This window comes from Gorilla gorilla, chromosome X, assembly GCF_029281585.2.
Source record: "Gorilla gorilla gorilla isolate KB3781 chromosome X, NHGRI_mGorGor1-v2.1_pri, whole genome shotgun sequence".
NCBI lineage: Eukaryota > Metazoa > Chordata > Mammalia > Primates > Hominidae > Gorilla > Gorilla gorilla.
In genome coordinates this window covers 32,667,840-32,685,587 of record NC_073247.2, presented here as the reverse complement: position 1 = coordinate 32,685,587, position 17,748 = coordinate 32,667,840, and the positions used below count along the sequence as shown (strand labels likewise).

At 37.3% G+C, this 17,748-nt stretch overlaps 1 protein-coding gene and 1 long non-coding RNA gene across 2 annotated transcripts in view; one reads left to right on the top strand and one right to left on the bottom strand.

The window, feature by feature from the left end:
- The window catches only part of LOC134757943 (uncharacterized), a 38,187-nt gene extending 37,876 nt beyond the window's left edge, over positions 1–311 (top strand). Inside the window, exon 3 of the long non-coding RNA XR_010132610.1 lies at positions 204–311. This is a non-coding gene — a long non-coding RNA (uncharacterized lncRNA). The remainder of the gene's footprint in view (positions 1–203) is intronic.
- The window catches only part of PHEX (phosphate regulating endopeptidase X-linked), a 215,255-nt gene that overhangs the window by 58,452 nt on the left and 139,055 nt on the right, over positions 1–17,748 (bottom strand). Inside the window, exon 14 of the mRNA XM_031006124.3 lies at positions 11,400–11,503. Within this exon, the coding sequence (XP_030861984.1) occupies positions 11,400–11,503 (104 nt within the window). The remainder of the gene's footprint in view (positions 1–11,399; positions 11,504–17,748) is intronic.

Sequence of the window (17,748 nt, the reverse complement as noted above, 5' to 3'; positions counted from 1 at the left end):
CACAATAGGTTACTGGGATCAGCAGTCAGCAAATTTTTTTCTGTAAAGAGTGAGATCATAAATATTTTAGTCTTTACAGGCAAAGAGGCAAAATCAAGGATATTACGTAGGTACTTAAGAGCAAACTGTCCACAAATTTTATTGATGAAATCCAAAAAATAACAATAGTAATCAAGTACAATTATTTCTCTTTTTTCTTTCAGAGACAGGGTTTCGGCATGTTGGCCAGGCTGGTCTCGAACTCCTGACCTCAAGTGATCCACCCACTTCAGCCTCCCAAAGTTCTGGGACTACAGGCGTGAGCCACCATGCCCAGCTGAGTACAATTATTTCTAATATAGGCCTATTAATGAGAATAATGGAATTATTTTGGGATGAGATAACATTTTGCTTAATTGGGGTTCAAAGTTATGCTTCTCCAATTTGGAGGTTCCTCAAAGAACTAAAAATGGAGCTACCATATGATCCAGTAGCCCCACTGCTGGGTATATACTCAAAGGAAAGAAAATAAAGAGATATCTGCACTCCCATGTTTGTTGCAGCACTGTTCACAATAGCCAAGATTTGGAAGCAGCCTAAGTGTCCACCAACAGGTGAATGGATAAAGAAAACATGGTACATATACACAATGGAGTACTATTCAGCCATAAAAATAATGATATCCTGTCATTTGCAACACATGGATGGAACTGGAGGTCATTATGTTAAGTGAAATAAGCCAGGCACAGAAAGACAAACATTGCATGTTCTCACGTATTTGTGAGATCTCACGTATTTGTGGGATCTAAAAACCAAAACGATTGAACTCATGGAGATAGAGAGTAGAAGGATGGTTACCAGAGGTTGGGAAGGGCGGTAGGGGAATGGGGGAGAAGTGGGGATGGGTAATGGGTACAAAAAATGTATAGTTAGAAAGAATGAATAAGACCTAGTATTTGATAGCACAACAGGGTGACTATAGTCAATAATAATTGTACATTTTAAGATAACTATAATAATATAAGTGGATTGTTTGTAACACAAAGGATAAATGCTTGAGGGGATGGATACTCCCATTTTCCATGATGTGATGATTATGCATTGCAGGCCTGTATCAAAATATCTCATGTACCCCATAAATATTTACAACTACTATGTACCAACAAAAATTATTTTAATTAAAAAACAAAAACAAAAAACAGAACAAAGTTAGGGCTTCCCCATCATCAAACCAACTGCAAACATTTATCTCTAAAAATTATTCTTAGCTCATGGGCCATACAAAAACAGGCAGCAGGTGAGATTTAGCCCACAGGCCATAGTGGCCAAACCCTGACTTAGCTGGTTGTGAGTTTCAGTGACTGCTTGTTATGATTAAAACCAAGCAATTCATCTTAAGCAAAATTGCTAAAAATAAACTCCTAAGCCCAGCAGTGGCATGCAAATATAGTTCCAGCTACTTGGGAGGCTGAGGCAGGAGGATTGCCTGAGCCCAGAAGTTCGAGTCTCTAAAAAAATTAAAAAGGAAAGAAAAAAAAAACTTGTATAAATCCCTTTCTAGAATAATTGTATTACTCATTTATGTCTAATAGGATAATTATGTCAGACTAACAAATTAATTTATATCAGGTTAATATGAAACTAATAGGAAACCCAATTGTTGATACTAGTTGGTAAACTCATACCTTCTCCCCAACTACAAAGAAGTCTATGAATATGTCATTCTGTTATCATTATCATTATATTTAGCTAACATTCATTGAGAACTTACTATGTCCTAAGCACCTTCTATTCATCAGTTTTTCCCCATGGCAACATAGGAATTATTAGCCCATTTCACAGATGAGGATAATGAGATTTATGAGCAGTATGTGCTTGTACGAGGCCTGGTCTGTATGACTTCAAACCAGTTCGCCTAAGCATTATATTATACTGTAGACATTACTGGAAATCAAGAAAGAGCACCTCCTCTCTTTTCAAAACCAAAACCTAGACATATTTCCATAAAATGCATATTCTTTTCCTTCAAATTTAGGGTATTTCAATTAAGCCCTAGTGTTTAACATAAACTTGCTGGTTGGCCTACTTTCCTGAGGAAACAAGTGAAGGGGAAAGCACCTCTATTGACCTAACTTGGCTACCTGTAGTAGGTAAAATTATAGCCAAGTCCTAATCCCTGGATCCTATGAACATGTTATATTACATAGTAAGAAGGACTTTGCAGGTGTAATTAAGCTTAAGGACCTTAAAATAGAGAGATTATCCTGGATTATTCAGGTAGGCTCAATCTAATCACAAGCCCTTAAAAGCAGACAACCTTGTTTGGCTGGAATCAGAGAGATGCAACAGAGGAGGAAGTCATAGAGGAGGAAGGGTAAGAAGGATTTGACACGCTGCTGGCTCTAAGATGTAGGGGCAATGGGCAAGGACTGCATAAAGCCCTCTGAGAACAAAGAGTGGCTTCCAGGCGATAGCTAGCAAGGAAGTAAAGACCTTACCCCTACAATCAGAAAGAACTGGATTCTGCCAACAACTTGAATCCCCTTGGAAGGGGATTATTCCCAGAACCTCCCCAGAAGAGCCCAGCCGGCTGACACTCTGATTTCAGCCTTATGAAATCCAAAGCAGAGAAAACAACCAAGCTACCCTAGACTTCTGAGCTAGAGAACTGTGAGATAATAAATCTGTGCTGTTTTAAGCTGCTTAGGTTGTAGGAGTTTGTTACAGTAGCAATAGGAAACTAATACACTACCCAAAGAACCCAACATTTGTAGGTCAAGAGGGGAAAATCCAGGTGGGTGCTTTGGCTTCTAAATAACACTGGAATGAATCATAATATATACAAAAGATAATGTGTATTCCTAGAGCTTGTCCCTTCTCTTTTTGTTCTTCCCAACTCCCCTCTCTTTAAAATAACAAACTTTTAAAACATTCAGGTAAGGGCCATGCAGGGAAAATGTTCCTAACTGCTGGTAGACAAAGATAGACAAAGCAAACCAAACAACCAGTCTCTGAAACTAGACCTTAATGGGGCTTCTGAAGCTTCAACAAGAATAACGAAAACATCTTATTTCAGACACATGATCTTACCATTCCTGACCTCCCAGGGCTCTTATTGACTCTAGGGCACGTATGGAGCCTTGATAATACCCAGAGCTGATATTAAGCAGCTGCACCAGTAGCTCCTACCAGTTGTTGATGCTGTTATTTCTTCTATTTGTTCAGGGCCCATGCCAAACCAGCTGTTAAACATTTTGTATATCTCCCGTATTACATCCAAGTTTATTATATATTTAGTTTTACTATTCTCTAATGTAAGGCTACATGTGCTAGCTTCAATATGTGTTTGTGAACTTTTTTACACTCCTCCCATTAAGAGATGGAATCTAAATTCCTCTCCCCTTGATTATGGGTTAGCCTTAGTGACTCACTTCTAAAGAATAATATGCAGCAGAAATGACAGTGTGACTTCCAAGGCTAGGTAATTAAAGGTGATACAACTTCCCCCTGATGCATACAAGCACACCCTCCCTCCCTTCTTCTTTCTCAGAAAAGCTGCTCTTTGAACTTTCTATATCAATCAACATGCTTTAAGGAAGCCCAACATACATGAAGAGGCCATATGTAGATGTTCTAGTCAACAGTCAGCATCAACCATTAGACATGTGAGAGAGGTAGCCTTCCATATGACTCCAGCCCCAGCCACTATCTGACTGTAACTACATGAAAGACCACAAATGGCCAGGTGCAGTGGCTCATGCCTGTAATCCCAGCACTTTGGGAGGCTGAGGTGGGCAGATCACCTGAAGTCAGGAGTTCGAAACCAGCCTGGCCAACATGGTGAAATGCTGTCTGTACTAAAACTACAAAAATTAGCTCAGCGTGGTGGCGGGCACCTGTAATCTCAGCTACTCAGGAGGCTGAGGCAGGAGAATTGCTTGAACCTGGGAGACGGAGGTTGCAGTGAGCCGAGATCACGCCAATGTACTCCAGCCTGGTGACAGAGTGAGACTCTGTGTCAAAAAAAAAAAAAAAAAAAAAAAAAAAAAAAAAACCACAAACAAGAACCATGCAGCTGAGCCTAGTGACCCCCAGAACCATGAGAGAGAAAAATAATTACTGTTGTTTCAATACTCTAAATTTGGGGGAGGTTTATCACACAGCAATAGATAAATGGAATGCTGAAAAGTTGGCTATCCACAGACTAAGTCCAACCCAATGGGCTGAATCTTCCCAGAAAACTGTTTTGCTTGCCCAACACAATGGCTTAACAAACTATTGAATTGGAATTCCTTTAAGTGGTGTGTGTAATTACTAGTTTTCTACAGTCCCTACCACTCCCTGTTGTTTACACCCATGTAGGTCAACCATTTGTTAACTGACTGGCCCCTGAAGGCATCTGAGTTTGCACAGCTTATGTCCCAACAAGATTTTAAGTTGCTTATGGGCTTTGACTGTTGTCCAAATGGTAAGTGCTGAACAGAAGATCACTAAATCCATTAAAATGAATTTATTGCATGTATACATCCACTTCAATAAACAGAGAATACCATTCAAGTGCTTTAAATTCTTCTTACTATGTCTTTAGGGTGCTTCTGCAGTCTGTGTTTGAGAAAGGATTTGGTGGATAAGGTAAGGAGAGGTCTCATAGAAATTTCAAATCCCACAATAATGGGGATGAAATTATACTGGAGAATGAGATACATAAAAGGAATATAATACCAAAATACAAGAATCTGAAGAAAAAGACATTGGTACACCTATTTCTTTGGACCATATAAAATAGATATACATCAGGCTAAAGTTTTACATTTTTCTTATCAACTCCTACAGATAGTCTAGGGAATATGGAATGGAAAAGCAATAGTGTATTTATTGCTTTCTTATTAATATCCTGCAGATTATATCACTCACATTCCATGCTACAGATAATGCTTTTGCAAACAAAAGTTCTGGGCAGGAACATAATTTATAAAGACATTTAATGTATTGTTACATTTTTTCAAAAGATAGAGAATTCAGACATGTTTGGTCTCAGTAGAATGAGAGTGAGTTAAAAGTGAGGCTGGCTTAAAATAATTTCTGTCAAAGAAGGTGATCCTGAGGGAAAGAAATTACTTTCAACTCAAGCCGAGCAGTAAGTAAATCCTCTATTTTTAAGCAAGCTGATGAAGTGACAATTCTGTGAACCAACCCCTAAATATGTACCTTCAGGGATGACCACCCAATTAACTTCATTCTTGCTGACATTTCCCATCGCCTTAGAAACTACTTAATGCACATTAGTGCAGCTAAAATGGATTCCATAAGAATGAAAGATAAAGGGTCTTTATCTCCTACACCCACAAAGAAGCAAAACGTTATTTCAGGACTTTGTGAAAATATAATCATGATGCTGTTCAAAGTAAACTAGTGTAGTAGAGCTACTCCAGAATGATCCCCACTCGATTAACTCATGAATTTTCAGACCTGAAAGGTGTCAACTCAAGCCAATGAGTATCATGAGGCTAAAAGTCTCTACAATGCCTGAAAAGGTCCAGCCAGATGTTTCCTTTAAAAAAAAAAAAAAAGAAAGAAAAGGAATTTACTCATATCCCTTTACTATGCAAAGAAGACCTTAAATTTCTAAATGTTATTTCCCTGAAATAGACATATAGTCTGAGGAAACAAGAATTACAAGCATTGCACTGATTTCCATTTCTGGAGAACTTTTCCCAAAAGTTAACCAATTTAATACCCTTGTGAAAGAGCTATTTGTTTTTCAATGACAGAAAAGAAAACCACACAAATCTCAGTTTGCCTAAGCCCGCAAAGCCAGTATATTTCTAAGGCATGAATAAAATATTAGAAATAGTTAAGACCATTAGAATCTGAAAGTTCATCAGTATCCTAGGATGATGTTAAAGATAACACATTTAGGAGTTTTTCAATTACTAATCCAGGCCTTTCTACACATCTAAATGAATAATGACATTTTGAAATCAAACCATTAGACTGACTGTATTGCCAATATGCAGGAGCTCCTGAGAAGACCCTGAAAATTCACCAAAAAATTGGTGAAACCCTTCAATTTTCCACAGATATTTTTAAAAAAAAGAGTTGGAACTGATCTGAAGCAAATATTAAAGGGCAAGATTATATAGATCTGTGACTACCATATTACATGTAGATGGTCATAGGGATACTGGAAATCGTTTGCCAAAGTCATCAGATTTGAGTATTGGATTTAAGAAGCCTAAATCTAAAACTATTGAATAATTTAGACTGGGAATGAAACAGGATAGGTGGACTGAGAAATAACGTGATGAGAGGAAAGAACCAAAGACAGTGGAGCAAATGGCTTTAAACCATTATCTATCATTTTTCAAAGCAGTTCTAAAGCTGTTTTCCTTTGTGCTTTTGACTGGAGTCAGGGTTAGGTAGGGGAGAGACTCAGCTTTAGGCCTACCTCTTAAAGTCAGTAACCTCCAGTGAATTTTTCAGGTGCATATTATAGGAAGGTTTGAAGGGCAGAGAGCAGGGATGGCCGGATGGAAACATAAGAGGGAGAAGTGGTAATCACCACTAAAGCCAAGGGAAAGCACAGGGGCTCAGAGTTTCTAGAAGCCAGGACAGAACAGGGACTTGAAAGGGAGAGTAGCAAAAGACTAGGCAGCATAAAAACAGCCAGTCAAAGATCTAGAAATCAGAATATTAGCCAAGGTTAAAAAGTGGGCCATGAAAAAAAAAAATGTAATCCATGGAAGCCAGGCTTGCAGGTATAATGGCATGAGAACGTTGACAAATCATTTCTACAAAAACCAAGTATAAAACTGGACAACATTGTCAACAAATAACCATTTTAGGAATCTGGGAATTCATCAAGGGGGAGCAATAAATTAAACAAAATTTAATATTTAAAAACTGCTAGAACTTGGCATTAAGTAGAGCAGGCACTATGGCGTTTTTGCCTGAGACTACTCCTGTCCCTCCTAGCTCAGTGAGACCTTAGTTTTGTCAGAAAAAGGCTGGCTGGGAAATCAGCAGCTTTGCTGCCCCAGTGGGTAGACTCAACTGGGGGTGGCAGTGAAAAGCCACAGCTTTGTCAGATAAAAATGGCCAACATAAAGGATGAAGCAGAGCAAGAAGGCTGTAGAAACCTCCAGCAAGTGTCCTCCCTGCAGGAACACCAAATTGAACAACTAGCCACACACACACACACACACACACACAGCATCTTGATAAGAACCAAAATCCAGGTGAACAATCACAATACCTGGTTTTAACATCACATCAAGGAAAGAGGCACTGAAGAGGGTAGGAAAGCCAGTCTTGAATTGCCTACACCGTCCTTCCCTCATTCCCCACCAGCAGCCACATGGGCACAGAGAGAAAAACCTCTGCGCTTGGGGGAAGGAGAGTACGGTGATTGTGGGACTTTGCACTGGAACTCAGTGCTGTCCTATCACAGTGGAAAGAAACACGGGGCATATGATCATGTAAACTGATGCTAAAGAAGCATTTAATAAAATTCAACATCGTTTCAGGATAAAAACCCTCGAAAAACTGGGTATAGAAGGAATATATCTCAACAGAGTAATAGTCATATATGACAGAGCCACAGTTAGTATCACACTGAATGGGGAAAAACTGAAAGCCTTTCCTCTAAGATCTAGACAAGACAAGGATGCCCACTTTTACCACTATTATTCAACATAGTACTAGAAGTCCTAGCTAGAGCAATCAGACAACAGAAGGAAATAAGGGGCATCCAAATTAGAAAGAAAGAAGTCAAATTACCCTTGTTTGTAGACAATACGATCTTATATTTGGAAAAACCTAAAGATTCTACCAAAAAAACTATTAAAATGATAAACTGAGTAAAGTTACAGGATACAAAATCAACATACAAATATCAGTAGCATTTCTATATTCTAAGAGAAAGCAATCTGTAAAAGAAGTCAAGAAAATAATCTCATTTACAATAGCTATGAATAAAATAAAATACCTAGGAATAAACTTAACTAAAGAAGTGAAAGGTCTCTACAATGAAAACTATAAAAACACTGATGCAAGAAACTGAAGAGGACACAAAAAAGTAGATATTCCATGTTAATGGATTAGAAGAATCAATACTGTGAAAACGCCCATACTACCAAAAGCAATCTACAGATTCACTGTAATCCCCATCAAAATATCGATGACATTCTTCACAGAAATAGAAAAAAATTCCTAAAATTTATATGGAACCACAAAAGATCCAGAATAGCCAATGTTATCCTGAGCAAAAACAACGAAACTAAAAGAATCACATCACTTAACTTCATATTATACTACAGAGCTATAGTAACCAAAATGGCAATGATATTGGCATAAAAACAGACACATAGACACAAAGATCTGAATAAACATTTCTCAAATGAAGACATACAAAAGGCAAACAGGTATATGAAAAGGTATACAACATCAATGATTATCAGAGAAATGCAAATCAAAAATTACAATGAGATATCATCTTACCCCAGTTAAAATGGCTTTTATTCAAAAGACAGGCAAAAACAAATTCTGGCGAGGTTGTTGAGAAAAGAGAACCCTTGTACTTTGTTACTGGGAATGTAAATTAGTACAACCACTATGGAGAACAGTTTGGAGGATCCTCAAACAACTAAAAATAGAGCTACCTTACAGTCCAGCAATCCCACTGCTGGGTATATACCTAAAAGAAAGAAAATCAGTACATCGAAGGAACATCTGCACTCCCGTGTTTATTGTAGAACTGTTCACAATAGCCAAGATTTGGAAGCAACCTATGCGTTCATCGACAGACAAATGGATAAAGAAAATGTGGTATATATACACAATGGAGTACAATTAAGCCATAAAAAAGAATGAAATCCTGTCATTTACAACTACATGGATAAACTAGAGAATATTAAGTGAAATAAGCCAGCCCCAGAAAGAAAACTTCACATGTTCTCACTTATTTGTGGGAGCTAAAAATGAAAACAATTGAACTCATGGAGATAGAGAGTAGAATGAGGCTGAGAAGGGTACTGGGTCGAGGTAAGAGGGGATGGTTAATGGGTACAAAAATATAGTTAGATAGAATGAATAAGATCTACTATTTGATAGCATAACAGGGTGACTGCAGTCAACAACTTTTTATAGATTTAAAAATAACTAAAACTGTATAATTGGATTGTCTGTAACATAAAGAAAGGATAAATGCTTGAGGCTATGGATACCCCATTTACTCTGATGTGATTATTACACATTCGATGCCTTATTGAAATATCTTATGTACCTTATAAATACGTACACCTACTACATACCCACAAATTTTTTTTTTAATTTTTGAATGGCCAACTTAGTAGAAAACTAACGAGGAAAACCCAGTCAGAAATTTAAAAGAGAGATCCTGTAACTGAAATAGTAATAGAAGGGCCAAATAAGCACTCCACACATCCCTGGCTGACTGGGAAACTAGGCACATGTGCAGGGAAGACCAGTGGTGGCCTGGTGGAAGGTGAAATTGAAGGTGGACTGGCTATAACTTTGAAGGTGCTCCCAACCCACACACACAGCAACTGGCAGAGGGTAGAAGCCCTATAGACTCAAGGTGTTTAAGCACAAGCTCTGACCTAATCACTGATTGAGCACTAAGCTATGTAGACACAGGGACAACCATCAGGAAGTGAGGCTAATAACTACAAATAAGAGTTAAAAAACTGAGTGGAGACATCGACAGCTACATACCACAGAGAAGATCTATTTGGCAGTATAAGTTAGGACAGTTACTTTTGATTTAAAAAAAAAAAAGCCTCAGAAAAATAAATCAGAATCCAGAGGTGCTACAACATGCTATCTAAACTGTCATTAGCAACAACAACAAAAAATGTTAAGCAAAGCAAAAACTAAAAAAAAAAATTAATTAATTTAATAAAAAGGCAATCAATAGAAACTAACTCTAGTTAGTTTGAGCCCACATATTAGATTTAGCAAAGACTTGAAAGTGACTATTATAGATGACTTCAAAGAATTAAAATAAACTTTATTCGAAGAATAGAAAATATGATGACAATGACTTAACAAAGAATCACAACAGAGAAATAGAAACTACAAAAAACAAACGGAAATTCCGAAATTGTCAGCCATAAAAAGGAATGAAATAATGGCATTCACAGCAACCTGGATGGAACTGGAGACCATTATCCTATGTAACTTAGGAATGGAAAACCACACATTGTATGTTCTTACTCATAAGAGGGAGCTAAGCTATCAGGACACGAAGGCATAAGAATGATACAGTGGACTTTAGAGACGGGGGAAAGAGTGGGAGGGGGGTGAGGAATAAAAGACTACACACTGATACAGTATACATGTACACTGCTCGCGTGATGGGTGCACTGAAATCTCAGAAATCACCACTAAAAAACTTATTCATGTAACCAACCACCATCTGTTCCCCCAAAATCTATTGAAATAAAAAATAAGTTAAAAAAATAATAATACAATTAAATTTAAAAAAGAAATTCTGGAGTTGAAATCCAGACCAATAGAAATTATCCAATCTGGAGAAGAGAGGAAAAAAAAGCATTGGAGAAGTGGGCCTTAGCAGAACAGAATCCAGTCCCAGGAATCAAAAGCACCAGCAGACAGAACAAAACGTGATCCAAACCTAAGCTGAAGAATTTCTCAGTTGTAAGCCTTTTATTTTCCTGTAAAATGGGGATAACAGTACCTATACCACACAGAATTCATATGAGGATAAAATGAATTAAAAATTCTAAAGCACTTTCTGGTACAATGTAAACAAATAATAATTGTTAGCTGCTACATTCATCACTGACATTTTGCTAAGGGATGAAATCGTAGCTGGTGGGCTCTGGGCCTAAAAGTTCCTAAGGAAACTCTATCTGTAGGAAAAACTCCTATAGGCAGCTGAGAGGAAGGCAAATAAATCATAACTGCTATTAGATAAAAACAATATAGCTATCAGTTCTTTGATAGGCATTACCTCAACAAATATTTTCTAGTTGCTTCTATACATTTACTTTGACATTTCTAATCATAGTTTTTTTTAAGTATTTATTCTTTTTTAAGGTCTTCAAAAGTTACTACACGAATGTAAAAATCCAGAGAAATTATTCCCTCTCTATATATTCATAACTAGATCTAGAAATAACCTTAATGTTTGCATTCTAATAAGCCTTCTCTTGATATGTGTTGATGCTAGAAATGGGGGACCTGTAATTACACTTAAGATCTGAATCACATAATATAAAAAATAAGAGTTGGCAAAACATGACACAGATTTTGCTACAACAAGTTAACTGGCAAGCCAGCTACTCTGACTTGAGGGGAATTACAAAGTTTAATCTAAAGAGACTCCGCTTCTCACCAATGTATTTATCTATTTAACTTTTTTTTTTAATACTCACTCTGTTTTTGGAACGGCTTTTCTTAGCCAGAAGAAATCAGACTGTGCTAAATACTTGCGAGTTTGTAGGACGTTGCCAAAGTAGTCGGCTTCTGAAAACTTGATCTGAATAAAACAAACCACAACATCATTGTTCTAAGTAAAGATAAAAGATGGCTCTAAAAAAATACTTCAGCATAGGAAGGAGCAACTAGCAGAGAAGGTGCATCAGTCACAGCCTCTCTCAGCTGTTATCAGTTGACCCAGAAGTCACAAAGCCATGAAATTTAGTCTCAGTGATTTTGTTAACGTAAAAACTTCAAAAATCAATATAGTCATTTCTGGATCACAGTAAAAACACAACAAGAGAAGCTGCAGTCATTTACAATGCGTTCCGTTTACTTTCTAATTGAAAAATCTACTTTAACCTTTATAAAACATATTATCTTTGGTTTGAAATTTCTTGGCTCACGAGTCCTTGATCTTTTTTAAAATGTGTACTTTGTTTATTTGTCACGTAAGTTTTTTCAGTAACATGCAGTTTAGTTGGCTGAAAACTCATTTAGCTTATAGACAATGATTTAGTCAAATAATTGGTAGTTGTTCATAAAGGAAAACAATAAATGTGATTCAGAGACCTATTTTCCACCATAAGCACAATGAAGTCACCAGAATAATTATTAACAGAATGTATCTGTTAACACTCAAAAAGTCTCTGGTCACTAAATATTAATGAAATTACAGAGGCAAATCATAGATTATAGCTTGCATGGGAACACAGAAAGCTGGTAGCAGCTCACAACAATGTTGTCTATTAAGACAAGGAAACAGACATAATTGCTTTTTTAGTTCCTTTTCTTGTTTTGGAAGGAGAATGGCAGACGGTTTCCATTCTATAGGCACTCCATCTACAAAACTAGCAATACCTAACCTGGCTATTTATTGTAAATAAGATCTGTGGAGCTGTTCATGCTATCGTTTGTAGTGACCTCCAATGCTTGGGTTTTTAAATATATTACTATGGAAATTAAGAAAAATACACATTTGAATAAGGAGATAACCAAGGGTAACCAAATTCTTATAAACTGTAATTTTTATAACTTTAATAGTCTTTTACAAGCAAAAAGTAAAATACTCGTGTATATGAAACCCACAAGGCATTACATTATAGATACAAATGTATATATGCAATTTGGTGGTAATAGGCTCGACAGTCACCTAATTGTTGACCAATGTCTGGCTCACATTTAGCTCCTCCCTAACACAGAGTGGGTTCTCATGTCCATGGAGAAGTTTTTGTTAAGGAGTCATCTTAACAATCTTTCCAGGAGACCAAGCCAAAATATAAAGGAAGGAGTAAAATAACTGAAGGCACATGGAGAAAGGCAGAAATAAAAGTATTGATTCCTGGCATCCTCTGTGTTCTGCTTGGCCAACAAATTATAACGCTATAACTTTAAATTGTCCCTCAAACTGCTTGCTCAGGGAAGAGGGGCTGATAAACAAATTGTGGTATATTCACATAATGGAAGGCAATACAACAGTTTACATGATTGTTCTGTATGCATGAACATGAAATAATCTTAAAAATTATGCAGAGTGAATAAGGTAAGTTATATCTATGAGGAAATTTAAAGTTTTTAAACATGCAAAACAACACTGTATGCTGTTGATGGACACGTACCTATGTAGCAAAAGCATAAAGAAAGGCATGGGAATGACAATAATAAGACTGAACTCAAGGTAGTGTTTATATGCAGAGATGGAGATAGACGCAGAGGAAGGAGATTAGATCAAGGAAGATTACAGACAAAATTTCAAATGCATCTGTTCATTTAAAATGTGTGTGTGCATGTACAAAGCTAATATGGCAATATGTTTACTATGTGTTAAAATAGATGTGTTCAAATTATTTTACTCATGTTCCAACATTTGAAATGCTTCATAATAAAAAGAAATCATATATACATACATATATATATATATATATATATTTTTTTTTTTTTTTTTTTTTGAGACAGTCTCGCTCTGTCACCCAGGCTAGAGTGCAGCGGTGCAATCTCAGCTCACTGCAACCTCCACCTCCCAGGTTCATGCGATTCTTGTGCCTCAGCCTCCCGAGTAGCTGGGATTACAGACATGCACCACCATGCCCAGCTAATTTTTATATTTTTAGTAGAGATGGGGTCTTGCCATGTTGGCCAGGCTGGCCTTGAATTCCTGGACTCAAGTGATCCGCCCGCCTTGGCCTCCCAAAGTGCTGGGATTACAGGTGTGGGCCACCGCGCTGGCCAAAATCTTATAATTGATTGTATTTTAAGATAAAGGTTTTCTTTTAGCCTCAGAAGAAACAGAGTAAGCACCTTGTTATAGAAAGCAACCTTACTAGCAATCCTAAGGCATTCCCAGATCATATGGTTAAAAGATGTGTCCACTGTTCAACCCTTTGCCTTTTTCAGCTTTTGTTTCCAAGACAGCTCTGCCAAAACCTTCAGAATATGATTATAACTGATAGAAAATTCAGGTATGTTCTTGGGTTCAGAACACATTCTGGGAAATTCTCTCAGAGGAATTTCCTTCAAAAATATTAACTTTTTAAAAATAATATCAGTGAGGTCAGTTTTTACTTTTAGAAAACTTGCTAATTGTGATACTTTCATTACTGTTCCATCCGAAAAAAAAAAATCCCTTGACATTCAGGTTGGTCTACAGACATTAAACAGAAAGCCATCTCAAAACTTTCTAAAGGGCTGGGCACAGTGACTCATGCCTGTAATCCCAACACTTCGGGAGGCCTAGGCTGGCAGATAACTTGAGGTCAGGAGTTCGAGGCCAGCCTGGCCAACATGGTGAAATCCCGTCTCTTCTAAAAATATGAAAATTAACCAGGTGTGGTGGCACATGCCTGTAATCCCAGCTACTCGGGAGGCTGAGGCAGGAGAATCACTTGAACCTGGGAGGTGGAGGTTGCAGTGAGCCGAGATTGTGCCACTGCACTCCAGCCTGGGCAACAGAGGGAGACTCTGCCTAAAAATTAAAAAAAAAAAACTTTGTAAAGAAGAAAAGGGTCCCAAGTCTAAAAATACATTAGATAAGTAAGGACCTACCAGAACCCTGAAAATAACTGGGGGGAACAAAACTCAGAAGTAATTAATTACAATTTGCCATAGCTTATTTATGTTTAGAAAGATAATTTAAAAATTGTTTTCATTATTAAGTTGAGAATATTTCTTCTTTCTTAGCCTGGTTTAATTGATCTATTCCATTTATTTAATGGAAATCACAAGTAATAGAGGACAGGTCTTACGTTTTTCCTTGAGACAGGTTAAGTGTTTGGGGGTAGGCAGGGGCCAGTCACTGTTATTCACATATGATAGATGGGAAACAGGGCTAAGGAGATTATGGAATTTGGCAAAGCTACACCGTCCAAGTCATTTGGCTCTGACTCCAATGTTATTTTCGTTGGTCTTAATAAGAGAACCAGTGATTCAAGGACAAAGTAAGATTGAGGAAGGGAGTAGAAGCAGTGATTAAATAAATCATGATACAACTTACTTGAAATACTATACAGCAGTTAAAATAATGGTAAGAAAGGCTATAAAGACAGTAACAAAACAATATGTTACTGTAAAGGTTGGTATACCAAATTATATGTAAACATCAATTACAGCAGTACAGAAATAGAGAAAAACAAATTAATAAACTGTAACAGAAGTATATATTATGTAGCAATATTATGAGTGCGTTTTCTCTAGTTCCCAAATTTTCTGCCAAAACCTTCAGAATATGATTATAACTGATAGAAAATTCAGATATGTTCTTGGGCTCAGAACACTTTCTGGGAAATTTTCTCAGAAGAATTTCCTTCAAAAATATTAACTTTTAAAAAATAATATCAGTGGGATCAGATTTTACTTTTAGAAGACTTGCTAATTGTAATAATATTTTGATAATTTTAAATATTTCAAAAGGCCCTTGGATGAGAAAAAGAATTGAAACCCAGCAACTATTGAGAAAGTTCTGTTTTTTCTAGAAGTAGAAACAAGAATGAATTCGCATGAATATTTTAAAGCCGCTTGTAATCTCCAAAATGAAAAAATTAAATTTGGCAAGAGACAATACTTGGCTCAAAAGCCTCTTGTCCTTTCAGTTACTGGAAAAAGTCTAGGTCAAGTTGATGATCACTTTCAATCAGTTCCATCTCTTGACTTTTCAATTGCGTGACCTTTGGGGAATTAATTGGGATTCTTGTGTCATTTCCCAGGAACAGCTGTCCCGATCATAAAATTCAGGAGAGCCTACATTTCTCTTCTTGAATATCCTATCCCAGATCCACAGACTAAATGGAAGAATAAAGTTATTACCACCACCACCACCCCAAAGATGGAGAACCTGTAATAAGCGCAGAACAAGGAAATGTGTTCAGCTTCTCTGTAGGATAAGTACATGTTTATAAGACAGTACATAGGAATGCAAATGATCTGTAGTATAGTCTTCGGCCTACATGTAAGAATAGGCAGATGAAAAATACTGAAGCACTAATTGTGGTACTTTCCTTACTGTGCCAGTAGGAAGTGTAAATTCTAGGATACCTTTCATTTAATTTAAATCCATTTAAAGATACTCAGAGATATATCCAAATATCTATTAGAAAGACTTTATGTTAGGCACCCAAAGGATTTTCTGAATACTTAATGGAATCCGTATTTTATATCTACATGTTCCCTTATTCAAACAACAAAGCAACATGCAAGATTGGTGTGTTTAGATGGCTTTGCCCAAAAGTAATGTGTGTCTATACATGTAGACATACTTATCATGTTGGTGCAAAAGTAATTGCAGTTTTTGGCATTAATAGTAATGGCAAAAACCACAATTACTTTTGCACCAACCTAATATATACTGAGGTGTGATGCTCAAAATGTTTAATAATCCACATATACAGTGTACCATGGAGGATGCAATTCCTACAAACAGCTATGTGAAGGTGGGTCTAAGGGAGTTCCAGCCAGCACACTAGCACTGGAACCAGATGTCCCATCTCCACACTGGGGCTGGTCTTGGTCTGCTCTGACCAGTGGAACAGTCTGGATGAAGGCCAATGTGAGAGAGTTACAGAGGCCTGGCTGGAAGGTTGGGGGGCACCAGGGTGTCCCACCTCCAATGCCCACCCTTAGCTCTCCAGTGCCATGATGGCCAGGGGTCCCTTGAAAGAGCTGAGCTCAATGTTTTGTGTTTTTTAACAAATAGTAAAGAATTATTTTAATATTTTAACAACCTCTTTTTCTGCAGCATTCTAGCATTCCATCTGAATATCACCTCACTCTTGCAGAGTGGCACTCTCTGTCATGTACACACACACACACACATACTACACACACACACTAGTGTTTCACTGGCCAAAGTAGACCAGACCCACCACAGAGAATCTTACATAGGTTCACATATCTGCATATCCCTATATGCACATTTATGTGTATATATGTGTGTATCACTCACCAGAAACTTTGGCCTCTGAAAAACTTCTCATTTCCAATTCTCCTAAGTAAATGGAGGCCAGCCATGATTCTGACTTTGGTCCTTAGTAACGTCCTTAATTGTGCCAGTTATTTACCTGTAGTTTTTCAGCTACATGCCTACCCTTTCACTCTGTTCCGTAATGCTGGGGACTGGGAATCTGAAAACTGTTCCCCAAGCTCCTTTGCCAATTAGCTTCCTGCAAATAGGAGGCACTACAGGAAATTAGTGGGTTGCAGAAGGGAAAAGGGTGCTGTGTTGCTGTCTCTCACTCTCTCTCCCCCTCTACTCCCTCCCTTTTCTTTTTCTGACAATAACTCTGGAAGAATCTTTAGTTCCTCCTGCAAAGCTCAGCTCTGGAGTGGCAGTTCTCCTCTACTCTCCTAAGTGACGGTACCATCACCTCCTCCCTTCTGTGACCCTAGACACAGGAGTAGCAGCTGCTTTCTAAAGTTACTAATCTGTGGTTTATCTCATTTTTCCCTCTTCTTGCCTTCCAACATATTTCATCTATTAAATTCCCTGTTTAAAATACCTAGTGTGCTTTTTGCTTTCCTGGCTAATATTGAAATATTTCCAAAATTGGGAGAGACTCACTTTTGAATCTATTTCTATTAAGAATCAATGAAATGGAATACTTTATTAGGCTGATTTGAAAATGGGCTCATGCCTACCTTTTTAGGCTAATAGGCTTTCGTGCATGTTGATGGGGGTTCAAATAAAGGGCATTTTATTTCTTCCTGTTCTTTTCAAAAACTGCAAGATTGTTGTTCGGAAATGCTTTGCTGAGTACCTCAGTTTACCTTGTCATCCTTAAAGAAAAAATTTCTGATTCCTTTGCATATTTACCTCTT